The sequence below is a fragment of the Caloenas nicobarica genome, chromosome 23, assembly GCF_036013445.1.
Source record: "Caloenas nicobarica isolate bCalNic1 chromosome 23, bCalNic1.hap1, whole genome shotgun sequence".
In the NCBI taxonomy this organism is placed as follows: domain Eukaryota; kingdom Metazoa; phylum Chordata; class Aves; order Columbiformes; family Columbidae; genus Caloenas; species Caloenas nicobarica.
The window spans coordinates 1,491,352-1,514,835 of NC_088267.1; the positions used below are offsets into that span (position 1 = coordinate 1,491,352).

A 23,484-nucleotide genomic window follows, 5' to 3' on the forward strand; every position below is an offset into this window, starting at 1 on the left:
GGTTGCCACCCTCACTTCTGTGTCCTGCGTCCCCGAACGTGCCTGGGGGCTCTTTTATTTGCACTAAAAGCCTCTCACTTTGGTACCCATGGGATACATCCACCCTAATCTGGGAATTTTACATGTTGTCTTGCTGAAAAAAGTGCTGTGAGAACACGATTCATCTACCCCATTTTTGACATCTGTCCCAGGATGTGATGGATCACTCTCTGGAGCTGCCTGTTTCTCTCTGCTCCCTACTCGAGGAGCTGAGGGAGACCAGCTCAGATGATTTAGCTACTGAAATTTCTCTAATTTAGACATTTAAAATCTTGCCCTTCAAGTGGGAGCGTTATAGCCCAAGTGCCCCCCCGTGCGTGTCCTCTGCCTCCCTCCATGGAAATGTCATTTGTGTGCGTTTCCTAAAACTGAAATAAAAGGTCTCCTAGGCTGTAAATAGATGTTTTGCAAACACATATTTTTTCTCTTTGTGTCTATGGAAAAGAACACAGTGCCAGATAAGTTATTTACTTCTTATAGCATGCCCGAAACCTTTCATGCATAAATATAAACAGCCTGCTCTGAAGTGGGGCTTCAAATTCACAAATCCCAGTGAAATACTTTTCCATAAGTTCTCAGTGGGGTGAAAGAATTTATAAATTGTGTATTCTTACCTTGTAATTAACCTTAAAAGCCCCTTTCTCCGGGGATTTAGCCAATGAGGGTGAGTCCTTGCAGCCCCCGGCCCACATCCCCGAAGCCTCTGAGGTGCAATCCGGCCGCGCAGCCCGTGCCCGTGGTGTTCAGCCACAAGAGGGAGATCGAAGCTGCCGAACGCACCCCGGAGGCTCCTGAGGTCTGGATGGGAGTGGGGACCCCCGGCTGGCCCAGCGCTCAGCCCAGCAGCCCCGCCCCGGGATCACCCCGCCCCGGGATCACCCCAACCCCGGGATCACCCCAACACAGGGATCACCCCACCCCGGGATCACCCCAGCCCCGGGATCACCCCAACCCCAGGATCACCCCAACACCGGGATCACCCCAACACCGGGATCACCCCAGCCCCGGGATCACCCCGCCCCGGGATCACCCCAACGCCGGGATCACCCCGCCCCGGGATCACCCCAGCCCCGGGATCACCCCAACGCCGGGATCACCCCGCCCCGGGATCACCCCAGCCCCGGGATCACCCCACCCCGGGATCACCCCAACACCGGGATCACCCCACCCCGGGATCACCCCACCCCGGGATCACCCCAGCCCCGGGATCACCCCACCCCGGGATCACCCCATCACCGGGATCACCCCAACGCCGGGATCACCCCACCCCGGGATCACCCCAACACCGGGATCACCCCACCCCGGGATCACCCCACCCCGGGATCACCCCAGCCCCGGGATCACCCCACCCCGGGATCACCCCATCACCGGGATCACCCCAACGCCGGGATCACCCCAACACCGGGATCACCCCAGCCCCGGGATCACCCCGCCCCGGGATCACCCCAACGCCGGGATCACCCCGCCCTGGGATCACCCCAGCCCCGGGATCACCCCACCCCGGGATCACCCCAACACCGGGATCACCCCAGCCCCGGGATCACCCCAACGCCGGGATCACCCTGCCCCGGGATCACCCCAGCCCCGGGATCACCCCAACCCCAGGATCACCCCAACACCGGGATCACCCCAGCCCCGGGATCACCCCAACCCCAGGATCACCCCAACACCGGGATCACCCCAACACCGGGATCACCCCAGCCCCGGGATCACCCCGCCCCGGGATCACCCCAACGCCGGGATCACCCCACCCTGGGATCACCCCACCCCGGGATCACCCCACCCCGGGATCACCCCATCACCGGGATCACCCCAACGCCGGGATCACCCCAACACCGGGATCACCCCAGCCCCGGGATCACCCCGCCCCGGGATCACCCCAACGCCGGGATCACCCCGCCCTGGGATCACCCCAGCCCCGGGATCACCCCACCCCGGGATCACCCCAACACCGGGATCACCCCAGCCCTGGGATCACCCCAACGCCGGGATCACCCTGCCCCGGGATCACCCCAGCCCCGGGATCACCCCAACCCCAGGATCACCCCAACACCGGGATCACCCCAGCCCCGGGATCACCCCAACCCCAGGATCACCCCAACACCGGGATCACCCCAACACCGGGATCACCCCAGCCCCGGGATCACCCCGCCCCGGGATCACCCCAACGCCGGGATCACCCCACCCTGGGATCACCCCACCCCGGGATCACCCCACCCCGGGATCACCCCATCACCGGGATCACCCCAACGCCGGGATCACCCCAACACCGGGATCACCCCAGCCCCGGGATCACCCTGCCCCGGGATCACCCCAACGCCGGGATCACCCCGCCCTGGGATCACCCCAGCCCCGGGATCACCCCACCCCGGGATCACCCCAACACCGGGATCACCCCAGCCCTGGGATCACCCCAACGCCGGGATCACCCTGCCCCGGGATCACCCCAGCCCCGGGATCACCCCAACCCCAGGATCACCCCAACACCGGGATCACCCCAACACCGGGATCACCCCAGCCCCGGGATCACCCCGCCCCGGGATCACCCCAACGCCGGGATCACCCCGCCCTGGGATCACCCCAGCCCCGGGATCACCCCACTCCGGGATCACCCCAGCCCCGGGATCACCCCACCCCGGGATCACCCCAACACTGGGATCACCCCAGTCCCAGCCACACGGGAGCAACAGCCTCTGCTGAAGGTTAAAGATGGATCCTTCACTCCTGATGACAGGAGAGTGTTTGTCTCAACCTCGAAATAAAATTACACTTACGATGCCTTTTTTTTTTCTGAGACCTTGATATTAATAGTGTTAATTTTGCACCAAAGTGACAAAGCAAGCAATAAATAATAAACGATATTTGAATGGACCTGTCTCTCAAAAAAAAGAAAGTACACAGAAGTATTTCCTTTTTCTTTGCTACAATGTAAATGGAAGCAGGCTGGGTACAACTGACCCCTCTCTATATTGCATGTAATAATTACTTAATTATTGTGGATAAAAATGTCCCATTATCCACATGCCCTAATGAGCCTTGTCAATACTGCAGGGACCTGTGTTTGTAAGGAAGAAGCAGAATTACAGCCCGGAGCCACATTTGATAGGGCCGAATCCGCACAAGGAACAGCACACCGTGCAGCCAGACCCGGTAATGTCAATGAGACAATTTGTGTGAGTCAAGTGGTGACACAACAAGCCTATTAAAGGCAATGGTTAATTAACTGACAAAATTACCAACCATGTTCCTAAAATACAAGTTTCCTCAGTTTCTACCTGCTGGCTGGCTCCAGCAAGCGCCAGGTTTTTTCACTGTTCTTGCTTTGATTTTGACTAAAAGCTGCTCTCCTGAGAACTGTCATTTCCACTGCAGAGGGTTTCATTTGGGCAGGGTCCCTCCCCTGGAAGTTTGGCCTCGGCTGGGTGCACTTTTCCACCTTTTAGGCAAAGTGTTCCTGCCTGTGCAGTGAGTTTTTATCTGCAGCCCGGTCACCAGCAGAGGGGGAAGGAGCAGCAGAGGAAAGGAAAGTCACCTAAAGGGGAGATCCTAAATGTCATTGCGAAAAGCGGTCGAGTCCTTCTAACCTCACCCCGAACCACATCTTTGCGCAATTTCGGCAGAGTGTTCCTGGTGTCCAGGTGGCAGCGGGAGGAGGTGGATCAGAGGACGAGGTGTCCTGGATGGAGAAAGGGAGGCATCTGTCCTGGGGATGTGGTTTTTAATCTTCCTTCTCTAGCAACACCCAGCTTTGATTAGATGTTTGCACGGCTAAAATTGGAGAAGAAGATTCCTATCTTCCCTGGAATCCACTATTCCACTATTTCCCTGAAAAATCCGTGTTGTTAGGGAATAGCCTTAACAAGAGCAATTTTCAAACCTAGGTGTAGTAAACTTTCAAAAGCCATGAAATCTGGGGTTTTTTTAGGAGGAAGAAAGAGAAGCAATTTCTGCATTTCAATGAAAGGGGATGAGTTTTCTAGGTGGTAAAACTCTCCCTCCTTTTTCAATCAACTCTTTATAGAATTGCTCTGTGAGAAATAAATATTACATATCAGCTTTATTTGATCATAACTGAATATCCATCAACCCATCTGCCTATCTAGCCATCTTTGTACCGTGCTGGAAACACCAGTCTCTGACATAACTATAGGCCTACTGGAATTTAAAATGAAATTATTATTGTCATTGTTAATGGATGTTCATATGCTACAATGCTGAAGCTATAGAAGAAAATGGATAGTTTATCTAGATAGATCATTCGACCCAGACAGACAGCATTCAGAGCTGCCAATGAAGGCACAAATTTTCCTGCATGTCATTCTCTGCAGGAGCAGAGCTTTACTGTCTATGCAATCAAGGTCTTTCCAGTCTGAGGAATATATATAAGGCACTGCATAATGGATTTTTCTCCTCTTCCCATCAAAACTATGTTCAAGCCATACCTGCTAGCCTCTCAAATTGCATTAGAGCACTGCTAAGCTGCAGAAGAGCTATCGTCATCCCACTGCTGTATTTATTTAGCTGTGTTGTGTCTGCTGGAGAAAGACTAGGCAATTTTTAAAATTGGGCACCTGTTGGTCCGACAGCTCAGGATGGATGAGAAGCCGTGAAGCCGGCAGATTCTGTAGTGACTGGTGGGTTAATTTCTCTTCCCTTCATTTAAATTCACACCCTTTTTCCTTTCTGCTTTCAATATATTCAGACACTAGAAGGGAAAATCGCTCCCGTGGTGTTTGCTTTTGCACAGTCAAGCACCAGGTTCCTCCAGCAAAACAACTTTCTCAGCTCCAAGTATGCGATACACATTCAGAAAAGGTTAAAAATTAAATGAATGTAGTGCCAGGAAAAATGCAGGTCACACTGCTATGCATTTATCTGCAGAACAAGAAAAGTAGCAAACCCCCTCATGTCCTGGAAATGACAGCCTGCTTGTATCCCTTGGGCACAGTGACGTGGCCAGCATCATCCCAACCAGGCTTTTGAGCATATTTCCAGAGGGGATTTCTCAGGACATCCCTTGTTCTGCTCACAGATCACAGCAGTGACCCAAAAACCCGGACGGGATGGGGGTGCTGGACCAGGCGCCCTCGCTGAGCCCATCGAACCAGCTCTGGAGAGGGCACAGTGCTCCCAGTAGCTCTGAAAAACTTTGTTTCAGGTGGAAAATCTGAATTTCTGAACTGTTATAATTGCACTCAGAGCCCCTCTGTGAGATTTGAGCATCTCTGTATGTGCGACGGTGTAGGCACGAACCCATCCTCTGGAGGTTTGGCAATACGAGCAGTAGAGAGACAGTGTGCTCATGCAAGAGCTTCTTGGCCTCTCTGGCTGGTGTTTTACCCACTTGAACACAAACTGGAAGAATCAAATGGCTCTTGACTGGTTCTCAGCCTACTGCACAAAAAAGGGTTTTGAATTCTAAAGAAAGGGAGCAAGGAAGTTAATTAAAAGGAGCATTTGCTGTCACCCCAGAGGGCGTTGCAGCAGGAATTCAGTGAAACAAGGGATGGAGAAAAAGTGTGCAGTCCCTGCAGAAGCGGCCAATTCCTGCCAAAGTGCCCAGTCTCTGGTTTTATCCCTTTACCTGGATTCACCCTCCTGCATGGCATCCACACTTCTTCGCCTGGGATTTGGTGGAGGTGACAGCCTTACCACCCTGATTCTTGTCTCCAGCCATTTAGTTGTGGTGCCCCAGCACATCCGATACCACCTCCAAATCCTCCAGAGCTCCCAGTCACCAAATAGTTTTGAAAACAATCCCAGAGAGCAAAGTCAAGGAGATATCAGGTAGGCAGGACTTTGCCTGTAGGCAAACATAGCTTAATATGTTGCATTAACATTTAACAACCAAAGTCAGCAACACCAATCACAGTAGTAATTACACTGCACTTGACACTGCCCCAAGGTGCTGCCTAGAAATTATATAAATTAACTGATTTGATTGACAAGAGAGGGGCTTCCCACAGCCCTCACTTGGCCATAAAGCCCTGTGCTATAGGTGTCTACCCTTTGCTTGGTCAAGCCCCAAGGGCTCATCAACCCAAGAAGCAAATTAATTGCTGTTTTGTGTGTGTGCACATAACTGGATTAGTCACAGCTCCCCCCTTTTTTATACCCTTGTTAACTTTGCCCTGCCTTTGAGGGCAAATACACACAGCAGGAGCTGCCTGAAGCTCTCAGTCTTCCAAGCACTGCTGCATTTTCAGCCTGTAATAATGTGATTATTATTTCCATCGCAGCACAGTCTACAGGTCATCACCAAAACCAGGGTCCTACTGAGGCAGGTGCTGTGCAGAGCCACAGCCATTTCCCCACTCAGTTGAGCAAACAACCCTGTCAGCACCAGGATTTCTCGAGTCCCAAACCAGCTCTCCAAACTTTTTTGAAGGTGCTTGTGCAGGGTATAAACTGCATCTGCCACAGGGGAAAGTCCAATTGTTGTTCTCCCTGGTTTGAGCTACATTCATCCCCACAAATAAAATACTTCTGTAAGGAATGTGTGTTATGCATGCTCCAAAGGCAAGAGCTTTATTTAAAAAACAAGAGATGAAAAATCAAGGCTTCATATATCCCCTGATGAGCCCTCTCCACACTCCCACCCCCTTTCGTCGTATCTAATGCTGCAGCTGATAACTAACTGGCTTGTTAGAGTTTCAAGCAGGTTTTCCCATGAATATCATATAACCTTAGGCTCTCGGAGTGGGGTAATGGAGACTGCTACTCTCTTGCTTGGCCACGTTACAGAGATGATTGCTAAGCAGGGAGATGACATTTGCATGATTTACAGAACTTACAAATTCCCGCTGCGGTGGGAACACTCCCTCAGATTAGCTGCAATTCTCCTGCCCAGCTCAATCACAGCTCTTCCTCACTGCCACGCCACAGCTCCGAGCGGGAAAAAGACTGCCAGCAGGGTAAGTATCAACATTTTCATACATCTTTACTGAGGGGAAACTTGAAAGATGTCATAAAATTGCTGATGACAACCTCAGCTGCGACACACCTCTCCTCTGTATTGCTACCCATCGGTTTCAATTGCTCGTAACTTTACCAACTTTCAGGCATTTGAGCTGAAAGCGAGCATTTACAGAGCTTTAGAGAAGTGCTTAAAGTACAGCCTGGCATGTCTGCCCTACCCAGGCTGGGTGCCAGGTACCCACCAGCTTCAGCAGCTCCATATCACAACCTGCATCACCCTCAGCTCCTGGAATTCCCTATTTATGGGACAGAAATCAGCTCTTCCAGAAGATATCTGGCCAGGCAACATCAGCACAATAATTTGCTAGCCAGGACACAACCTGGCCTCATTTATATTAATCTCTGTAACTGAAGTGTGCAGGTAAAACCCCTTCTCCATGCTCCCCAAAGTGCCCTCATCCATCCCAACTACCTGGAGCAGTCCCTGGTCCTTGCTGCCTCCTAAATGATGCCAAGTGTTTTCAGGGAGGGCCATAACGATTAAACAGCCTCACACCCTATTTGTGCCTCTGTTCTGCAGGGAAAAACAAGCTTGAAGCAGGAATAATGATCAACAGTCCTTTCTTATAGGTTTAGTGCCAAGTTTCGTATAGTCTAGTCCTGGATCTCAGCTGAGGCTACTCAAAGCATCCTTAGAGCTCAGGGAAATCAAATATCCGTACCAGATCTGCGTGCCCATCTGAATTGGGCTTTGTTTTCAGGGAAGAAATCAAGGTTGAATAACACTGGTGAGCTGTGAAAAACAATAACTGGAACGCGTTGCTCTCAAGGGGCTGGAATTTACACTGAAATAAAGGAAATAACAAAACGCAGTGTGTTTAGCAAGTTTGGTCCACATAGGTGGGAAATCATCGCGAGACAAGCAGAAAGCTGCCGATCAGCACACAGAGGCTCCGATCCCACTGATAGTGCACCTTTGCTTCAAGGCCTTCAATCGCTTTATAAATGACAAAAAACGTATTTTGGTATAAAACTTTATGTTCTGCAAATTACTGGCTTTCAACTTTTCTTTAATGTATTAAGCAAATTTCCTGAGGCAGCAGTAGCTGAAAACAGCTGTGAACTCAGTCCCATTAAGAATACCCTTTCCTCTCCTCTCCTCTCCTCTCCTCTCCTCTCCTCTCCTCTCCTCTCCTCTCCTCTCCTCTCCTCTCCTCTCCTCTCCTCTCCTCTCCTCTCCTCTCCTCTCCTCTCCTCTCCTCTCCTCTTCTCTTCTCTTTCCTCTCCTCTCCTCTCCTCTTCTCTCCTCTCCTCTCCTCTCCTCTCCTCTCCTCTCCTCTCCTCTCCTCTCCTCTCCTCTCCTCTCCTCTCCTCTCCTCTCCTCTCCTCTCCTCTCCTCTCCTCTCCTCTCCTTTGCCTTTTTTTGCAGGGCCTCAATAAACTCAGCCGAACCCTGCAGAAAACCACCTTCACGCACATGCACACACAAAGCACATCGCTGCCATCAGCTTGCTTTTTTTAAGCAATAAATCATGCAAAAGCAAAATCTGCCTAAGTAAAGAATTAAGGCTGATGAACTCTCATAGAGTGATGGTTAGACACCCAATCACTTCCAATAGTGTGAAAATGCCGATCTCGGAGAGAGGCTGTTCCATGGAAAATGAAGCAGAATCACTAAAGCCTCCCGAAACATAAATCACAGCAGAATTTATTAATCACACAAAATACAAACAGTCATAAATCTATTGCAAACAAGCAGACCAGGCCATCCAGAGGAGCGCGAAAAAATAAAGAGGAAGGAAATGAAAAAAGATGCATTAAAAATCAGGAGAACGAGAAGCCAGTGACAGGGGAATAGTACTTAAGCGTAACGTTTCACAGGAGAATGATTCAAGCCTTTTCTTCTGCTGTTGTTAATGTCAGGTTTTGTGCGAATGCCCTCTCGTTCACAGCATCTTGTTGTGGGTTTGGTCACCTATTAAAGAGTGCGATGGCCACAGCTCTCAGGGCTTTGGGCTCCGTGCTTGTGAAAGCAGGTGTGGTGTCAGACACGGGGTCGCTCGCCCTGAGCCCAAATCTCTGCCTATTAATTGGGGATAACACATTGATCCGAGCTCTGAGACTGTGACAATGCTGCACGTAGCCTCGGGTGTCTTCATTGCCTTCGATGGAACAACATCGAGTACATCATGGGATAAACGAACCTCAAACTGTGCAAAAGGTGGCATTTTCAAATGAGACTGCTCTTGGCAGAAGGCGATTTTTAAGTAAACCATTGATTCACAGAAAAGCTTCATTTCTTTTGCCCTGAAATTCATGAGAACTTGAAAGGAATTCAGGAAATGGTTTTGGAAGGAGAAAAAGTATGGTGGGAAGGTGAAGGAGGTGTTGAAGAACTGATGGGTGTGGGGTTCTCCTTCTACCTCCTTGCCCAGGTGCTGGAGGAGCCATGCGAGGGGTAGAAGATCCCTGTGCTGGGATGTGTGAATGCTCACAGCCTCTCTTGCCGATTTTCACTTTGGATTCGTGATTTGATATCCACAAGACCATGGGCATGATCTTGTCATACCCTGTCTTTGGGGAGCAAAGTGAACCTCTTACTGCTGGATTTAGGAATTGCTTCTGGCAGAAAAACCTCTGTCTGCCCTTCTCACACCGCCTTGCAGAGGGATGGTCCTCCAAGTGGTATTTTCTCAACCCATGTTCAGTTTTTTTCTCTTAGGAATACAATTGGCTTTGAGCTATAAACTAGCATTATGATATTTTGCAAGTCATGCCTCATAAAACGTTTTCTGCATTTTTGCAGGTCATATTCAGTCATCTTTTCTTTTACTGCGACCACAACTCTTCCTTTTAGGACAATTCCAGCACGTCTCCCTCCTCCCAGGGTGGGCATCCTTGCCTTTAATCACCAGGGTATCCTGCTGTAAATCTTCTCCAGCCTCTCCACTGCAGCAAAACAAAGAGACCAGCTCTGAAAACTGGCTGAAAGAGCTCTTTGTTCTCTTCGTCATATGGGGCTCCGGCACAACTTTCCAGACCACTAGTAACCGTTTCAAGTTTTACCTTTTTTTTTTTTTTGGCATTTAGTAATTTCAGTAATTTCCAGCTACTTACAGTAACTATTTTGAGTGTGGAAAGTTTTAAAGCAGCAGACCATGATAATTTTCACCCAGGAGTCCTAAAATAATTGGCTAAGGTGAGCTCTGGCCCAGTTGTGCTAATTTTTCATAATCTTGGATTACTGGGGTATCTGCAGGAAATTGGATGAATGCCACTGCTGTGTTAGTATTCAAAAATAGTATATGTAATTCGAATGTTTACTGCTCAGTTAACTTTATGCTAGTCCCTGCAAACTAAATGGGAGGCTGGTCAAGGACTCAACGGAGAGCAAACGATGAGGATGTGATTAACATCAGCCGATAAGTTTTGCTGTTTTCTTCTTTTCCTTTGTTTTGCCCAGACATCAGTCTTGTAAAAAGAAAAATCGATTTCTACTAAGCTTTGGGTATCCTGTTGCACAACATTTTGATATATTTATAATGAACTCTGTGCCAAATTAGCAGAGTGCATGTTAAATGGGCTGAGGTTGGGTTAGCTGACAGCTTTCAAAAAGCGGTTAGCGGCGGGGAGACATTGCTGAATAGGGACGTTAAAGTGGATTCTGCCAAGACCACGTCCAGGCCAAGTTATTCAATATTTTTAGCAATGATCTGGAAGGAAATCACTGCTGATAACTACAGATGTCACAAAGATTGGCAGAGCAATTAACAACAGCGAAGATAGTGAAGTCCGAGTGACGTGATTTCCTTAATAAATCAGATCCATTCAAACAATGTATAGTTTGAATAACAACAAATTCAAGGTCATTTATTGAAGAAAAAGCAAATGAAGGTCAGGCCTCCAAAACAGAAACTATTTGTGGAAGCACAGCTTCCAACAGGGCTGTGGGAGTAAAAATCTCTGATGGGCAGCTGGGCAGGAGCCCTCATGGTGGCAGCATTGAAAAATGGGTTTACGTGATGCTGGGAAATATTAAAAGGGGAATTAATGAGTGGGAGTTTGGAGCTGACTTTCCATGTGTTCATAGCTGGAAGATAGTCCTCAGTTTTTGCACTGACATTTCAAACAGGTTATTAAAAATTAGAGGGGAAGGGGCACAGGCAGTCAAGTCCTCCTGAATACTGTTGGAAATGGCAGAACCGTCTCCCAGAGACAGCACGCTCAGTGTTTTTCGCTCATCTGAGGAAGATCAAGAGGTAACTTGATTACAGTGCGTAAGAACCATTGCAGGGAAAAATATCGAGTACTAAAGGGCTCTTTAGTCTTGCAGGGAACGACAGAACGAAGACCTAACGGCTGAAAGTCAGAGCCAGACACATGTAAATGAGAGAGGCGGCACACTTTTGTAAGAGCGGGGCTGATTAGCCACCGAGACAAATTGTGGTCATTTTCGGAGAACATTGTGTCAGCATTCAGAGCGCTGACTGGTTATGTGAAATACCGTTCCCAACTGCTTTATCCCCTGGAAATTAGTTTGCCCATTTTCCAGCAGACCGTGAGACAAAGGGCCTCGTTCGGGGTCGCGGAGCATCTCACTGTTCTCTTTGCTGGAGGCGGGCTGTAAGTGGGGATTAGTGGGAATTCCTGCCCAAAAACTGATCTGTGGCAACACATTTCCCCCCTGTGCATTTGGCAGGATAGCAGAACTTCCCCGAGTTGCCCAGACACGGTTCGGATCTGCCTTTTCCAGGCAGACGGGGCATTCTCAGTTCATCCCTTTCACCATATTTCACTGCGCCCTAAACACCAGCCGCATTTCACAGTAACACCAAGGAGAGAGCAGTCTTCTAAGATTTAAGGTCAGATTTGTAGGTACAAGATTGGAAGCAAAAGGTGAGAAGTAAAACAAATACAAAACAGAAACAGGGCTGAGGTTTAACAAGCATATACCTTCCCTGATGTGACTCCGATCTCGGAGCTGGCAATAAGCTTTCACAGCAACAATCCATCTTCCCAGTATTATCCTCATCTCCAAACACTTCCCTCCTCCACCAAACCCCAGCTGCATCTCCTTGGAGGTTTGTTTCATACACGAATATAACAGTCCTTGTTTGCCCTGTGTGGACCCAGGTCTCCTGGGTCCTTAGAAGATGCTCGTACTCATACCCTGTCTCATCAGCAACTCCAGTGCTTGTGATGACTCTTCTTGGACTGAGCAGTAAGTGTTTTAAAAGCAATTCCCACTTTGTTTCTAGCTGGCTTGCTGGTGTGACTGCCACCCACCCAGCTGGATGGTTGTTTTATCATGGGTTGCTAAGTTGCCCACACTAAATATTATATGAGACATCAGGTACACAGACGTCTCAAAAGCACATTTTGGCTCGTTACCAGCTTCTTGCATAGACCACACACCACGCTCAGAAATGCAGATGGCAGCCTGGTAACGAGTGATTTTCCCCAATTCTTGCCCACAATTATAAGTGTCTGGGCACAGAGTGAAAGTCTCATCTGGAATATTCTGCCAGGACCTCCCATGGAGGATATGGGACCTATCCTTGTCCCCCTGATGAGCGATCTCTTTGCAGGCAAATGCAGGGTGCAGGGAATCCCCCAGATCTGAGTGGAAGGGCCAAATCGCTCCTTTTCCTACCACACCACCAAGCACTAGGAGCCCTTGGCCTGTCCCCTGAGCAAGGAGGACCTGAAGACCTGGGACTGAGGGACATGGGAGAAGTGGGGCAGAACTTAACTCCTCCAAACCCGGCAAGATATTACAAAAGGGCCAAGCTCTCCAAGAAAGAGATGAGAGAGGAGAAGAGACCTGGGATGGGGTGATGTGTTGAGGGAACTGCATACAAGTTCTCCTGGTTTGTCCTTGATGTGTTGTCTTATTAGTGTTTCTTCTGAGTAAAGCCATGTGTGTGTCCCCCAGAGTTAGTTATTTTTGCCCACTCCTGTTCTCAAAGAATAAAACCAGACAACAAAGAAGGTAAAGTTTGGGGTGCGTGGGGAACGTGCAAGTTAGTGACTGTAATAACCTATGGAGCTCAGCATCGGGGTGCTGGGCAGAGGGTGGTGGAGGGCAGCCCCCAGTGCACCATCCAAGGGAGCGGATCCACCTTGCTGAGCCTTGGATTTCTCCTCTTCTGCACCAGCAGCCTCCTGCATTCAGAAAATCCTTCCTCTCCTACCAGGAATCATGAATGGGGAGATGGAAGGACCGAAGGGAGGCTTGAAGTGCAGAAAGCACATTTGCTGCAAACTCAGCCTGCCTGCAATTTATTTGATATAATAAATTAAGCATTATAACAGAGACCACCATGTTTCTCTGCGAAACACCTGGGTTTTTTGCCTCTGTTGCAATTACTCCATCTACCAACATAAACAATAAATTCTGTTAGACCTCTTCTTAATGCACTGTATATGTCTCTGACTGGTGCTTAAGGCAGGACGGTCTTCCTTCATTTTAGCAAAGACTTTGATTAAGAAATGTTCAAGGGGGAAAGAAACAACACTTATTTTAATAGCGCAAGTGTAGAGGAGGGTGATCAAGTACAATGAAAAGGAAACCTTGTCACTATGTCATGTTTAATTTGGTTCCTTGCCAGGTTGCTAAATTCAATTCAGATGCATTATCACACCTTAATGAATTCAATGGGGAAATTAAAATTTAACTATCTGCTCATGAAATGTTCATGCTGTTGGTTGTGTTTAATGACTAAAGACAGCTTATGTTGAGTCAAAAAAGGGAGATACCAGTCTGTTCTTCTATCAGGACACTCTATAAAATTTATTTAATGCTCTGGGTTTCATATGGAAAAGTAAATATAGGCTCAGACAGAAAGTAGGTTCCTAGGAACTTTAGGGGCAGGGTTTTCCACAGGCATGTGAGAGGGCTGGGATCTGTGTTCAGGACCTCCAGGAACTCCAGAGAAGTCCATGAGCTGGGGTAGAATGTGCATTAGATGTGCCTATAGTTGGGACGGGGGCTATGAACATGCAGTGGGCGTCAGTCACAACTGTTGCCCCTTCAGCACCAGCCCGGAGGTTTCAAGAAAGCACTTGGCAACTTATGAAAGACCTTGTGTCATTTCCAAAGGCCCCAATGCTGATAGGGATCTGGCTCCTGTGGATCCTTGGCCGTTGGAAGGGCCCTTCCCAGCCCCCCAGTGCCCCCTGCCATGAGCAGGGACATCTGCACCAGCTCAGGTTGCTCAGAGCCCCGTCCAGCCTGGCCTGGGGTGTCTCCAGGGATGGTCCATCCACCACCTCTCTGGCCAACCTGGGCCAGGCTCTCACCACCCGCAGGGCAACAATTCCTTCCTCGTGTCCAGCCTGAATCTCCCTCCTTAAGTTTAAACCATCGCCCCTTGTCCTATCGCAACAGGTCCTGCTCAAAAGTCTGTCCCCTTCTTTCTTACAGGCCTCTTTTAAGTACAGAAAAGCTTCAATAAGGCCACGATAATCCTTGTTTACCTACAACGGCAAATATATAGCAACTTGTGAGGCTACTGCTTCACCTCCCTGTGCTGTAACGTCACCTCTACCAGGTGTCTGGGTACTGTGAAGATGAACACGTTGAGGTGCCTGAGGTCTAATGGGAAGGAGGAATAGACAAGTAGCACAACCAAAGAGGTGGAAAGTGTCTCTGCTCCACTGGGTTTGTCAGAGTTCAGCTGATTTACACCAGCAAAGCATCCAGTCTGGAGCTGCTCTGTGGGCTGGGACCTGAGCTGGATCAAGAACTTCAAAGGAACCTGCAGGTATCACAAGGAGGGTTGTTTTTGTTTTCATTTTTTCCAAAAGTAGAAGACCTGTGCCCTCCCCAGCAGCATCAAATCCTGATCCAGGCTCAGATCTGGACACATGGCCTCTGCTATCAGCAGGGAGTTTAAATCAGCTACACATAAGCACTAAGCACTGAGTAAGCCCTTCTAAAGTACTGTCACACTCAGGAAGCTGGAGTGGAAGGAGATGGTTTAGCAGTGAGGCTAAATAAAAAACATCAGTGCTGGGTTTGCTTTTACTCTGTGTTGTTCACAAAGTTATACAAAACCAGACCTGCTGATCACTGAACACTCCATAAAACCAGGAGTGGGAGGCCTGGAGTGCTGCTAAACCCAGGAAAAGAGCAATCTTGCTGCAGATGTCTGATAAAAGAAGCATAAAAGGCAAGAAAGAAAAGGTCAAATAAAGATGGCTGTGGAGGCGGCTGTAATAGCGACACATCCCAGCTCTCCGCCACTGGTTCCTGGGGAACTTGCAGGAGATTTAGGGAGAGTCTAAAACCTGTTTAACCTCATCAGGAATCAGTGGAAATACCAGAAATGTCTCCAAATTTTACTCCTTTCTGCAGAGATGAGAAATAAGCACTTTATTTTTTGGAAGGAAACCAATGAGGAACCTTTGCACTGCTCTGCCTGACACTGACTATTGTAAATGTTTCCTGCAGCCTTGGGAGAAACTTTAACCTCTCCATCCTTCCAGGAGGCTTTAAAGCCCAGCAGAGGAGCTCCTGCCTCAAGAGTCATGCCCCCTTGTCTTTTTAACTTGTAGTAGGAGTTAGTCGAGGTGAAAACATGGTACATCTTCTGATTTTATTCATTTGGAAAAGTTTTAGAGGCAGATTGAAGGTTGGAGGGATAACTATTAAATTGGCAGTACTTTGACTTTGCAGTCTAAATAGATTTCTTTTAATCAAGTAGTTTGGGGTTTTTAAATTGAATATTCATTGCTATTAGAGAACCCAGCCAAGCCTGAAACCCCTTGCGCTAAGTATAGTACACACATAAGTAATGGTCCCTGCCTCTGAGAACCTACAATCTGAGTAAACAAGACAGATGATGGGCTGGGAATGGCAAAGAAGGTCTAACCAAGGTTGCGATACAGGCTGGTTACCCATCCCTGTGCTAAAACCGAGTACAACATCAGCACAAGGCCATGCAGAGGCAGATACATTGGGTTTAAGATCACAAGGAATACCTGTATTCACCAGACTGCCCAACGTGCCAGAGAAAGGAAAGCTCTGGTTTGCCGATGGTGTGAACAGACACTTGCAGTCACATTGGGCCATGGAGCTGTGTCACCTTTATGCTTTTTTGGTCAACGGTTGGATGAAGGCACCTGGAGGTCTTTGGGCAATGCTGGGGTTGACAGAGCTTGGCTGGAGCATGAGGGTTGAGTTGAGTCACAGATCAGACTGTGTCCAACAAATGGTGTCCATAGAGGGTAGAGAGGTCATGGTTTTGGATATGAGACCCAACCTCCGTGCAGAAAAACTTCTTGCAAAGGTGAGCAGTGTGCATCTGATGACCTACGTATGGCATGTGTGCCTGCATGCAGCCCATCTCCTAATTAGCACAAGAGGGCAAGCCAACAACCTAAATTAACCATCAGGATCCAGGAGAGTTTCTTAATTGAACAGCAGAGGCAGCAATGCTGGAGTAAGAAGCCGAGAGCAGGGAATGGGACACGGAGCCGGCGGGGAGGGAAAGGGCACGTTCCCTGCGGCTCTCCCAAAGCCGCCCCACGGGACCTTCCACTCTCAAGCGAACAGCCCACGCAGCCCTGCCATACCTTCCCTTTCCTGATGGCAGATTATTATCTGCAGATATGCAAAATAATGCAAATGAGGCTATAAAGATTCTAATTATGCAGAAGGAATTAACTGCTCATTAACTTAAACTTCCTGCTCGATTATTTTCATTACTGTCCCTCCTTTTCCAGCAAAAGGACACGTGCTGGCCCCCACATCCCCCAGCGTGTCCCCTTCCCACAGCCCGCGCATGTCCTCCCCCCGAGGCTGCTCAGCCCTTCTCATCCCCACCCGTGCTGCTGGCTGGAGGCAGCGCCCCGCGTGCGGACACGCTGGTCCTGCCGAGGCCCGCGGGGAGTCCCCCAGCGGGCAGGACACGCGGCAGGCCGTGCGTCTGGGAGGGGGCCCTGCTCCCGTCTGTGTCACTGCACGGCTTGGATTGGATTAGAACGTGTCCCCGTGCCTCAGTTTCCCCGCCTGCAGTTTGATAAGACTGATAAAGAGCTTGGAAATCCACTCATGGGAAACAATAAATGAAAGCCTGGGAGGTGTGTAAATGTCAAAACAAGATTCAGCAGCATGTTAGGAAATGTATTGTGAAGAGCAATTTTGTGACAGGGAAACAGGCAAGTGATTTAATGCTGACGGTTGTTGCCATCCCTTGTTTTTGTCCACGGATATGCCTGGACCGATATTCCAAGTCATTTCTTACGTTGGTAACTTTCATGTTGTTCCACTCAAGCAAGCCCTATAAACTGCCTGTATTAAAACAATTAAATTGTGTGCGCAGCGTTTACCCAAACAGTGGCACCACCATCAATGGCAGCACTTAGAGATGTTACGGTGTCTGCATGTGCTCTGTTACCCATTGGGGAGCAGAATCAAATTTGCCAGCCAGTTTGGTTAAAATATTTAAATGAAAGATTGCTGCAGAAGAACATATCCGAAAAATCACAGCTCATCGTGACACCTCTCAAAGGGCCATTTAGGCTGATGTGCATACTGGATGTACCCACCCTGCTGCTGGGTCCCTGCAGCCTGGATGCTGCTTGACACATAGGATCATAGAATCATTTTGGTTGGAAGAGACCCTCAAGGTCATTGAGTCCAACCAACCTGCCTGCGTTGGGGCGAGCTCCCCATCCCTACGTAGCACTGTGTGGCACATGGGCAGCAAGGCAGGGCCAGCTCCAGAGCCCTGGAAGCTGAGCTGGGGTTTCCCTGGTTATGGAAAGAGAGAGGAAGGTCCTCACCTGCTTGTTGTCCACCAGACACTGCCCCACAAACTTCGTACTTGTACTTGAGCATCACAGGAGGAGCCACTTGGACACAAACCCTTTTCTGCTTGCAGAATGGACACCAACCCATGGGACACATAGAAAATTAAAGATGTCTAGTACCCCCCGGCCATGCTACATGTGGGGATTGTAATAAGTAATTGTAATGAGTAGTCTGTTGCTAATGTCTTCACTGTTTTCTGGGTTGTGACGTGTTGTGGGATGCGTCGCACTGATGTGTTATGGGGGGTTTAAGTGCCTCCTCTGATGACTTTCCTTCATCTCCTGCATTGTAGGGACTGCAAATCTGCATGGGGCATATTGTGCCTGATTAATTTTATAGACTGCAGTGGGTCAAGGTTGATTTCTTTTCCAAATAAAATATCAGTTTAAGAGTCATTCCATGTGCTTGCTGGCTTGGGGACATGGGGTGCCATTTTATTGGCTTGTGTAGATTGCTTGCTGGCTGTTTTTATTCTTTAATAAAACCTTTTGGCAGAGCTGTGGCTTCTTGTTGCCTTACAATTAGGGAGAGAAAAAACAGTGCTCAACTCCGACACAGAAGTTTATGAAACCAGCAGAGATATGCAGGCAGACCTCTAAGAACAATGAAGGTAGAGCTGCTGGCTGCTAACGAGAAGGAAATGTGTTATTTTTAGCTATCCAAGAAGGTGGAAGGTGAAAAAAACAACACAGGAACAAAGAAAATCTGCAGTCCAATCCTCGAAGCCAAAAGGCAACGCCAAAAAAAATAACAAGCTGGCTCTCTGGCAGGGTAATTCTTTCACTAATGGGGAGGAGGGGACTTGGTGGCTGGCAGAGCCCCTGGGGCGCGAGGGGTCTGCCCGGGGCTCAGGACCATGGTGTCCCCTGCTCGGGGACCCAGGCTGCAAATCCAGACTGGGGCTCTGGTCCCCGATCGGGAGCAAGGCTGCGTGTGCATCCAGCAGACAGCTCAGCTCATTAGCAGAGCGGGGTCTTTTGCAGACCATCGGGGCAGAACTCCAGATGCCCGAATTTGCAAGCCAGAAAGAAGCAGATGAGTTGATGTGAGAGCAAAGAGCAGCCGTGCTGGCAGTGCAAGAATTGGAAAGGACAGACTAAATCCTGAGCTCTGCAGAGAAAACACAAGAGCAGAGCGCTGCAGGATGCTCATGCGAACACTAAAACCAGCTGTGCATGCAGCCCGCTGTGGGAAAGGGACCTGCTGGTGTTGGTGTGAGGGTGGGATGGCAGGAAGGCAAAGCAGGGAGGATAAACCCATGGGTCAGTGAGGTGTTCAGAAGGTCGAAAACTTGCCTTTGACAATGAGCTTGACCATCCCCAGAGCTGTGAGGGTGACATGGAGAGAGACCTGCAGTGGGAACTGCTGCCTGGCATGGAGAGAAACTGCTTTGGGCTCTCTGCCCCAACATCCAGATCAGGTTTTACTGTCAGAGTTGCAGCAGCTGCATAAGGGACGAGGCACAGAGGCTCGTGCCGGGTTCAGCATTACAGCAAGTCCAATTTGTTGTGTAAATAAACACCAAAAAGAAAATCCCTCTGTCAGGGAAGATGCATTTACTGATGTTCAAGTGCAAAGACAGTGCAAGCCCAGAACAGAGAACATGACCAGGAGAGAGAAGCAGGGTATTTTTTTAACACAACTAATCCCATTTCTAATGGGAAACATTATTCTAGGTTGGAAATAACTCCCTGCCAGTGGAGCATCCTCCCACAGGGGAGTCATTGCTTTATCCAGTGTTATATGTTAACCAGTGTCTTTGCAGATGAGCATTGCATACTGCAAAAGCCTGGACAGTACATTTCCAGCTAGAAGCTGTTTCACTAGGAACACCCTGGAGCTGCCAGGCACTGAGAGTAAGTGACACTAATCAGCTGGCAAATACAGCTCAGGAGCCAAATTGAGAGAAAAGAAGAAAACCTAATTGACTTATCCAGTGGGTTTGCCAAGGGACTCTAAGGAGCGTGGCCGCTCTCCCAAGCTGCTGCATCACATTCCACAGTGGGGCCCAGAGGGAGAGTTCACTGCAAACTGGGATTTTGCAAACCCTCTCAGCTCCCCTGGGCTTCCTAAAAGAGTAAAGCTTTCCCGGAGGTGCAGGCGGACGATGCTCACCATGCCCTGCCTCCTCCCGAGTGCAGATCTGCTTCTTCCTGAAGCTGGCACGGGATGCTGCCTGGATGGGCAATGGTCCCAATTCGGCCCCACCAGACGGGACCTGCATGAAGGCTGTGGTCCCACCAGCAGAGCCAAGAACTCCCTCTCCTCAAAGGGAGGGTTTTGTAGGAAAGGAGCAGAAAAACCCCTTGGCATGGGATAGGAGGGGCTCCCAGGGTCAACATTATGGCTTTTTACTTTGATGGTTAAAAATCTTTTTGTTTCACATTCAGCTCTTGTATAACTGCACACTCCAAAGCACCTTCTGCAGGAAGATATTCCCAAGCCTGGAGATGGAGGATAGCTTGTTCCCCGTCACCAAAGCCCAGCTCCATCTCCAGCCACACACGTTTCCACCGGGTTTGCATCCCGCTCCTTCTGGCTCACAGTGATTTGCCTTTCTCCTCCCAGCGTGACAGTTCCGAAGAGTGAATGTGAAACAAAAGGTGAAATTATCGTCAGTTAAACTCCTCTCTGTCTCCACCCTCCACCTCTGATATTGCTGCTTATACACTTGTATTTGCACAAATAATGAAAATCCCTTGGGGAAATCATGTTATCTTCCCCGCTGTGTAGCAGCAGGCTACCAGCAGATGATAAAACACGTGAAGATAGACAAGGCAAGCTTTAACTGCTCTGCTTTGCTGGAAATCTTCTCCTTTTTAGTCCTGATGGAAACACACTTTTCCTCTGGTATAAAAAAGGTGTCAGTATTTCATATATACATATATATACGAAAAAAGTGAAACAAAAGTGTCCCAGTGCTATTGACTGTTTGTGGCTGCCCCATCTAGGAAATTCTTGTTGCCATTTGACGTTCAAAGCTTTTGAGTGATATTTGTATGAAGAGCATCCCTATATGGTAGAACAAGTTTCCCAGAGAAGACATTTTGATTTTTGGAGGAGGTGGGAGTTTACTCCTCTGCTTTCAACACATGACATTTAATGGGGGTAGAGCCTTTTAAATCCTGGCCAGCCATGGACCAGGACTTGGACCAGGCTCTGCTGGGGCTGCCTGAGGACACTGGCTAAGCGAATCCATCAGAAGCGCGATCTAGAGACCCCACATCCAGAAGCAGTTCATGATGGCAAAGGGAAGCCTGTGATGAATTGACGAAGCCACTACGAATATTTTTAAAACCCCAGGTGCTTGTAGGGTGAAAGGAACAGGACCACTGCACCACGTTGCTCAGTAGCTGATGCTGGAAAGAGTCTGTTGGTCTAAAAGCAGGGTTGATCCTTTTTCATGGTCACCCTGTATCAGTTCCCAGGGCTGCGCAACATCAATATCATCAGATAGTCACTCTAACCCTACCAAGAGAAGTCCCCCTTGCATGTCCCTGCGATGCTTTAGACTCTACAGCAAACCGCAGCCAGAGCAGCTCATTACAGGCCTATTGGCCAAGCACTGCTGTCATTTTCTGCACAAAGCAACAGTTTCCAAGGCTGATGGATTGAAAACAATTAGTTGCTTCTACTCCTTTCTTTGAGGAAAATACGGGCATGAGCAAGCTCTCTGGCAGTGCATGTTGATTTCTGATAAAATAATTCACCCAAATGCCTGTGCAAATCAGCTCTGGCCAGTAATCACTAAAAAAATTCAATGCTGTAAATATAATGAAAACATAATTAGCAATTAAAGACAGGGGTGACAGCCTGGTGCTGCGGATGGAAGTAACGGGAGTGCTGTTCTGCATCTGAATGCCGGTGGGAAGCAGCAGCCTTTCAGGGCTGCTGGTTTAAGTTCTGCAAGACACTAATTGAAAGACACTTTTCCTGGGTGAAGATCTCAGCATCTTCGACAGCTGGGGGATTAGTGAAGCACCAGGGAACAGGCTAATCCTGTCCTCCCTCGAAGGATGTTAGCACTCGGGCTCTGTACTGCCTGGTGATCAGCTCCAAAATGGGGCTGGAAAACAAGGCTCGCATGAGTTGTTTTGGACAAAGTACCTGTCCCACGGCTGCCTGCCAACCCAGGACTGGGGGAACTGGTGACCCAAGGGGTTCCATCCATTCATCCATCATCTCTCTTATCTTTCTCTGCTGTTCACCTGCTTGTGAAAATCTCAAGTTTTTCAAGCTAAGGGTTCAACTTTGGAAGATATAACCGCAGATCATGAAGCATTTGAGCCTGGTCTCTGTGGGAAGCAGAGCACAAAGATCTCCCACTGGGATGGAGGGAGTCCGTAAAGATTTATTCTCCTCTCCACCTTTAATGATGCAAAATTAGGAATTTAAATGCAGAACATTCAACATCAGGTTTCTACACTTTGGCCTCCTCCCCATGCTCAAACCTCTCCTTCAGTCGAGAGTAGCAATTATCTCTCACCTCCTTCACAAGGACAGCGAGAAGCGTAATTAAGCGAGACATGATTTTTTGTCAGTTGTGTGCCTGCACCTCCCCTTAAAACCAGTGGTAGCTGAAGGGATAATTGAGCTGCTGGTGTTTATAAAGCACTTTGAGATGAGGGTGTTCATGACTGTGACTGCAGCACCAAGGGCTTGCGCAGGGGGTGACATCCCAACCTGGGCAGCCCTTTGCATCCCACCAACACCCTGTTCGTGCACAAATTCACACTGCAGTTGTTTTGCCCAATACACAGCACGAAGGCTGGGCAGGTGGGTGATTTTTTGGGTCTAACTGGGTATGTGACCTAAAAACCCCTTTGGTTCCCTACTTGAAAAGCTCGGAAAAATAAGACTGTACGTGGGATGGTGATGAGGCGGTTTTGTCCATCACGCGCCACTGCAGCCCAGGGACTGCTCTGGGCTTAGATCTTCACCAAAGCAGATGGCAACATCAGCCTGGTCGAAGCTGAGGTCTGAACTAGCTCATTTATTGGCACTGGCTGAAAACCAAACTTTCTGTCCCGTTGGAAATCCTGACATTTTGAGCTCCTTTTTCAGTCCAAATCCAAAACCCAACAGCCCAGGTTTAAAAACTCCCTGAGGCAGAGAAAGTTCTAAAAATGTTGCTGTCACATTGTGGAAATATTATTTTGTACCTGGCCAAGTCTCTCGCAGGACCCAGACTAAAATCTGAAGTCTCAATTTTTAATGAGAATGGTCTTTATCTTAGGAGACAAAATGTTTAAATAATGTTAAAAAAATGTCTATATGTTATGGGAGGGAAATGAAAAAGATGAAACTATTCATTTTTTGTGCTTTCCTGGGTGAAAATCTCTTTGCAATCAGTATTTTTCAACTCAGTCCAACAGGACCTGCTCGCCCAGACTCTGTGTCTAATGGGTCTCTTTGCTTGGCTGGATTCATGTCTGTTGCCCAAAAGGATGCCACTAAACCCAGATGACTGGAAACAATTAAAAAATGCATCCTGCTGTTTTCCACATTGATTAAAAACATCATCCAGACACCATGAAAATTGACTGAATTTGTCCCTAAAAACTCTGTGCTGGGGAAATCATTTGTCGCTTACACATCCCTGAGCCTGGCATTAAAATGGAGAGTTACTCTATATTGCCACAAGGGATTTATATCTAAAGTAATAACTTAATGCCATGGCAAATGCTTTAATTTCTTTGTAGTATAAA

The 23,484-nt window shown here is 48.5% G+C and overlaps 1 protein-coding gene across 1 annotated transcript; it reads left to right on the top strand.

The window, feature by feature from the left end:
• The first annotated feature begins 697 nt into the window (after positions 1 to 697).
• On the top strand, positions 698 to 2,746 carry LOC135997599 (basic proline-rich protein-like). Its single transcript, XM_065650302.1, has one exon. It carries the CDS (start codon positions 698 to 700, stop codon positions 2,744 to 2,746), a length of 2,049 nt encoding a protein of 682 aa, XP_065506374.1.
• The last annotated feature ends 20,738 nt before the right edge of the window (positions 2,747 to 23,484 follow it).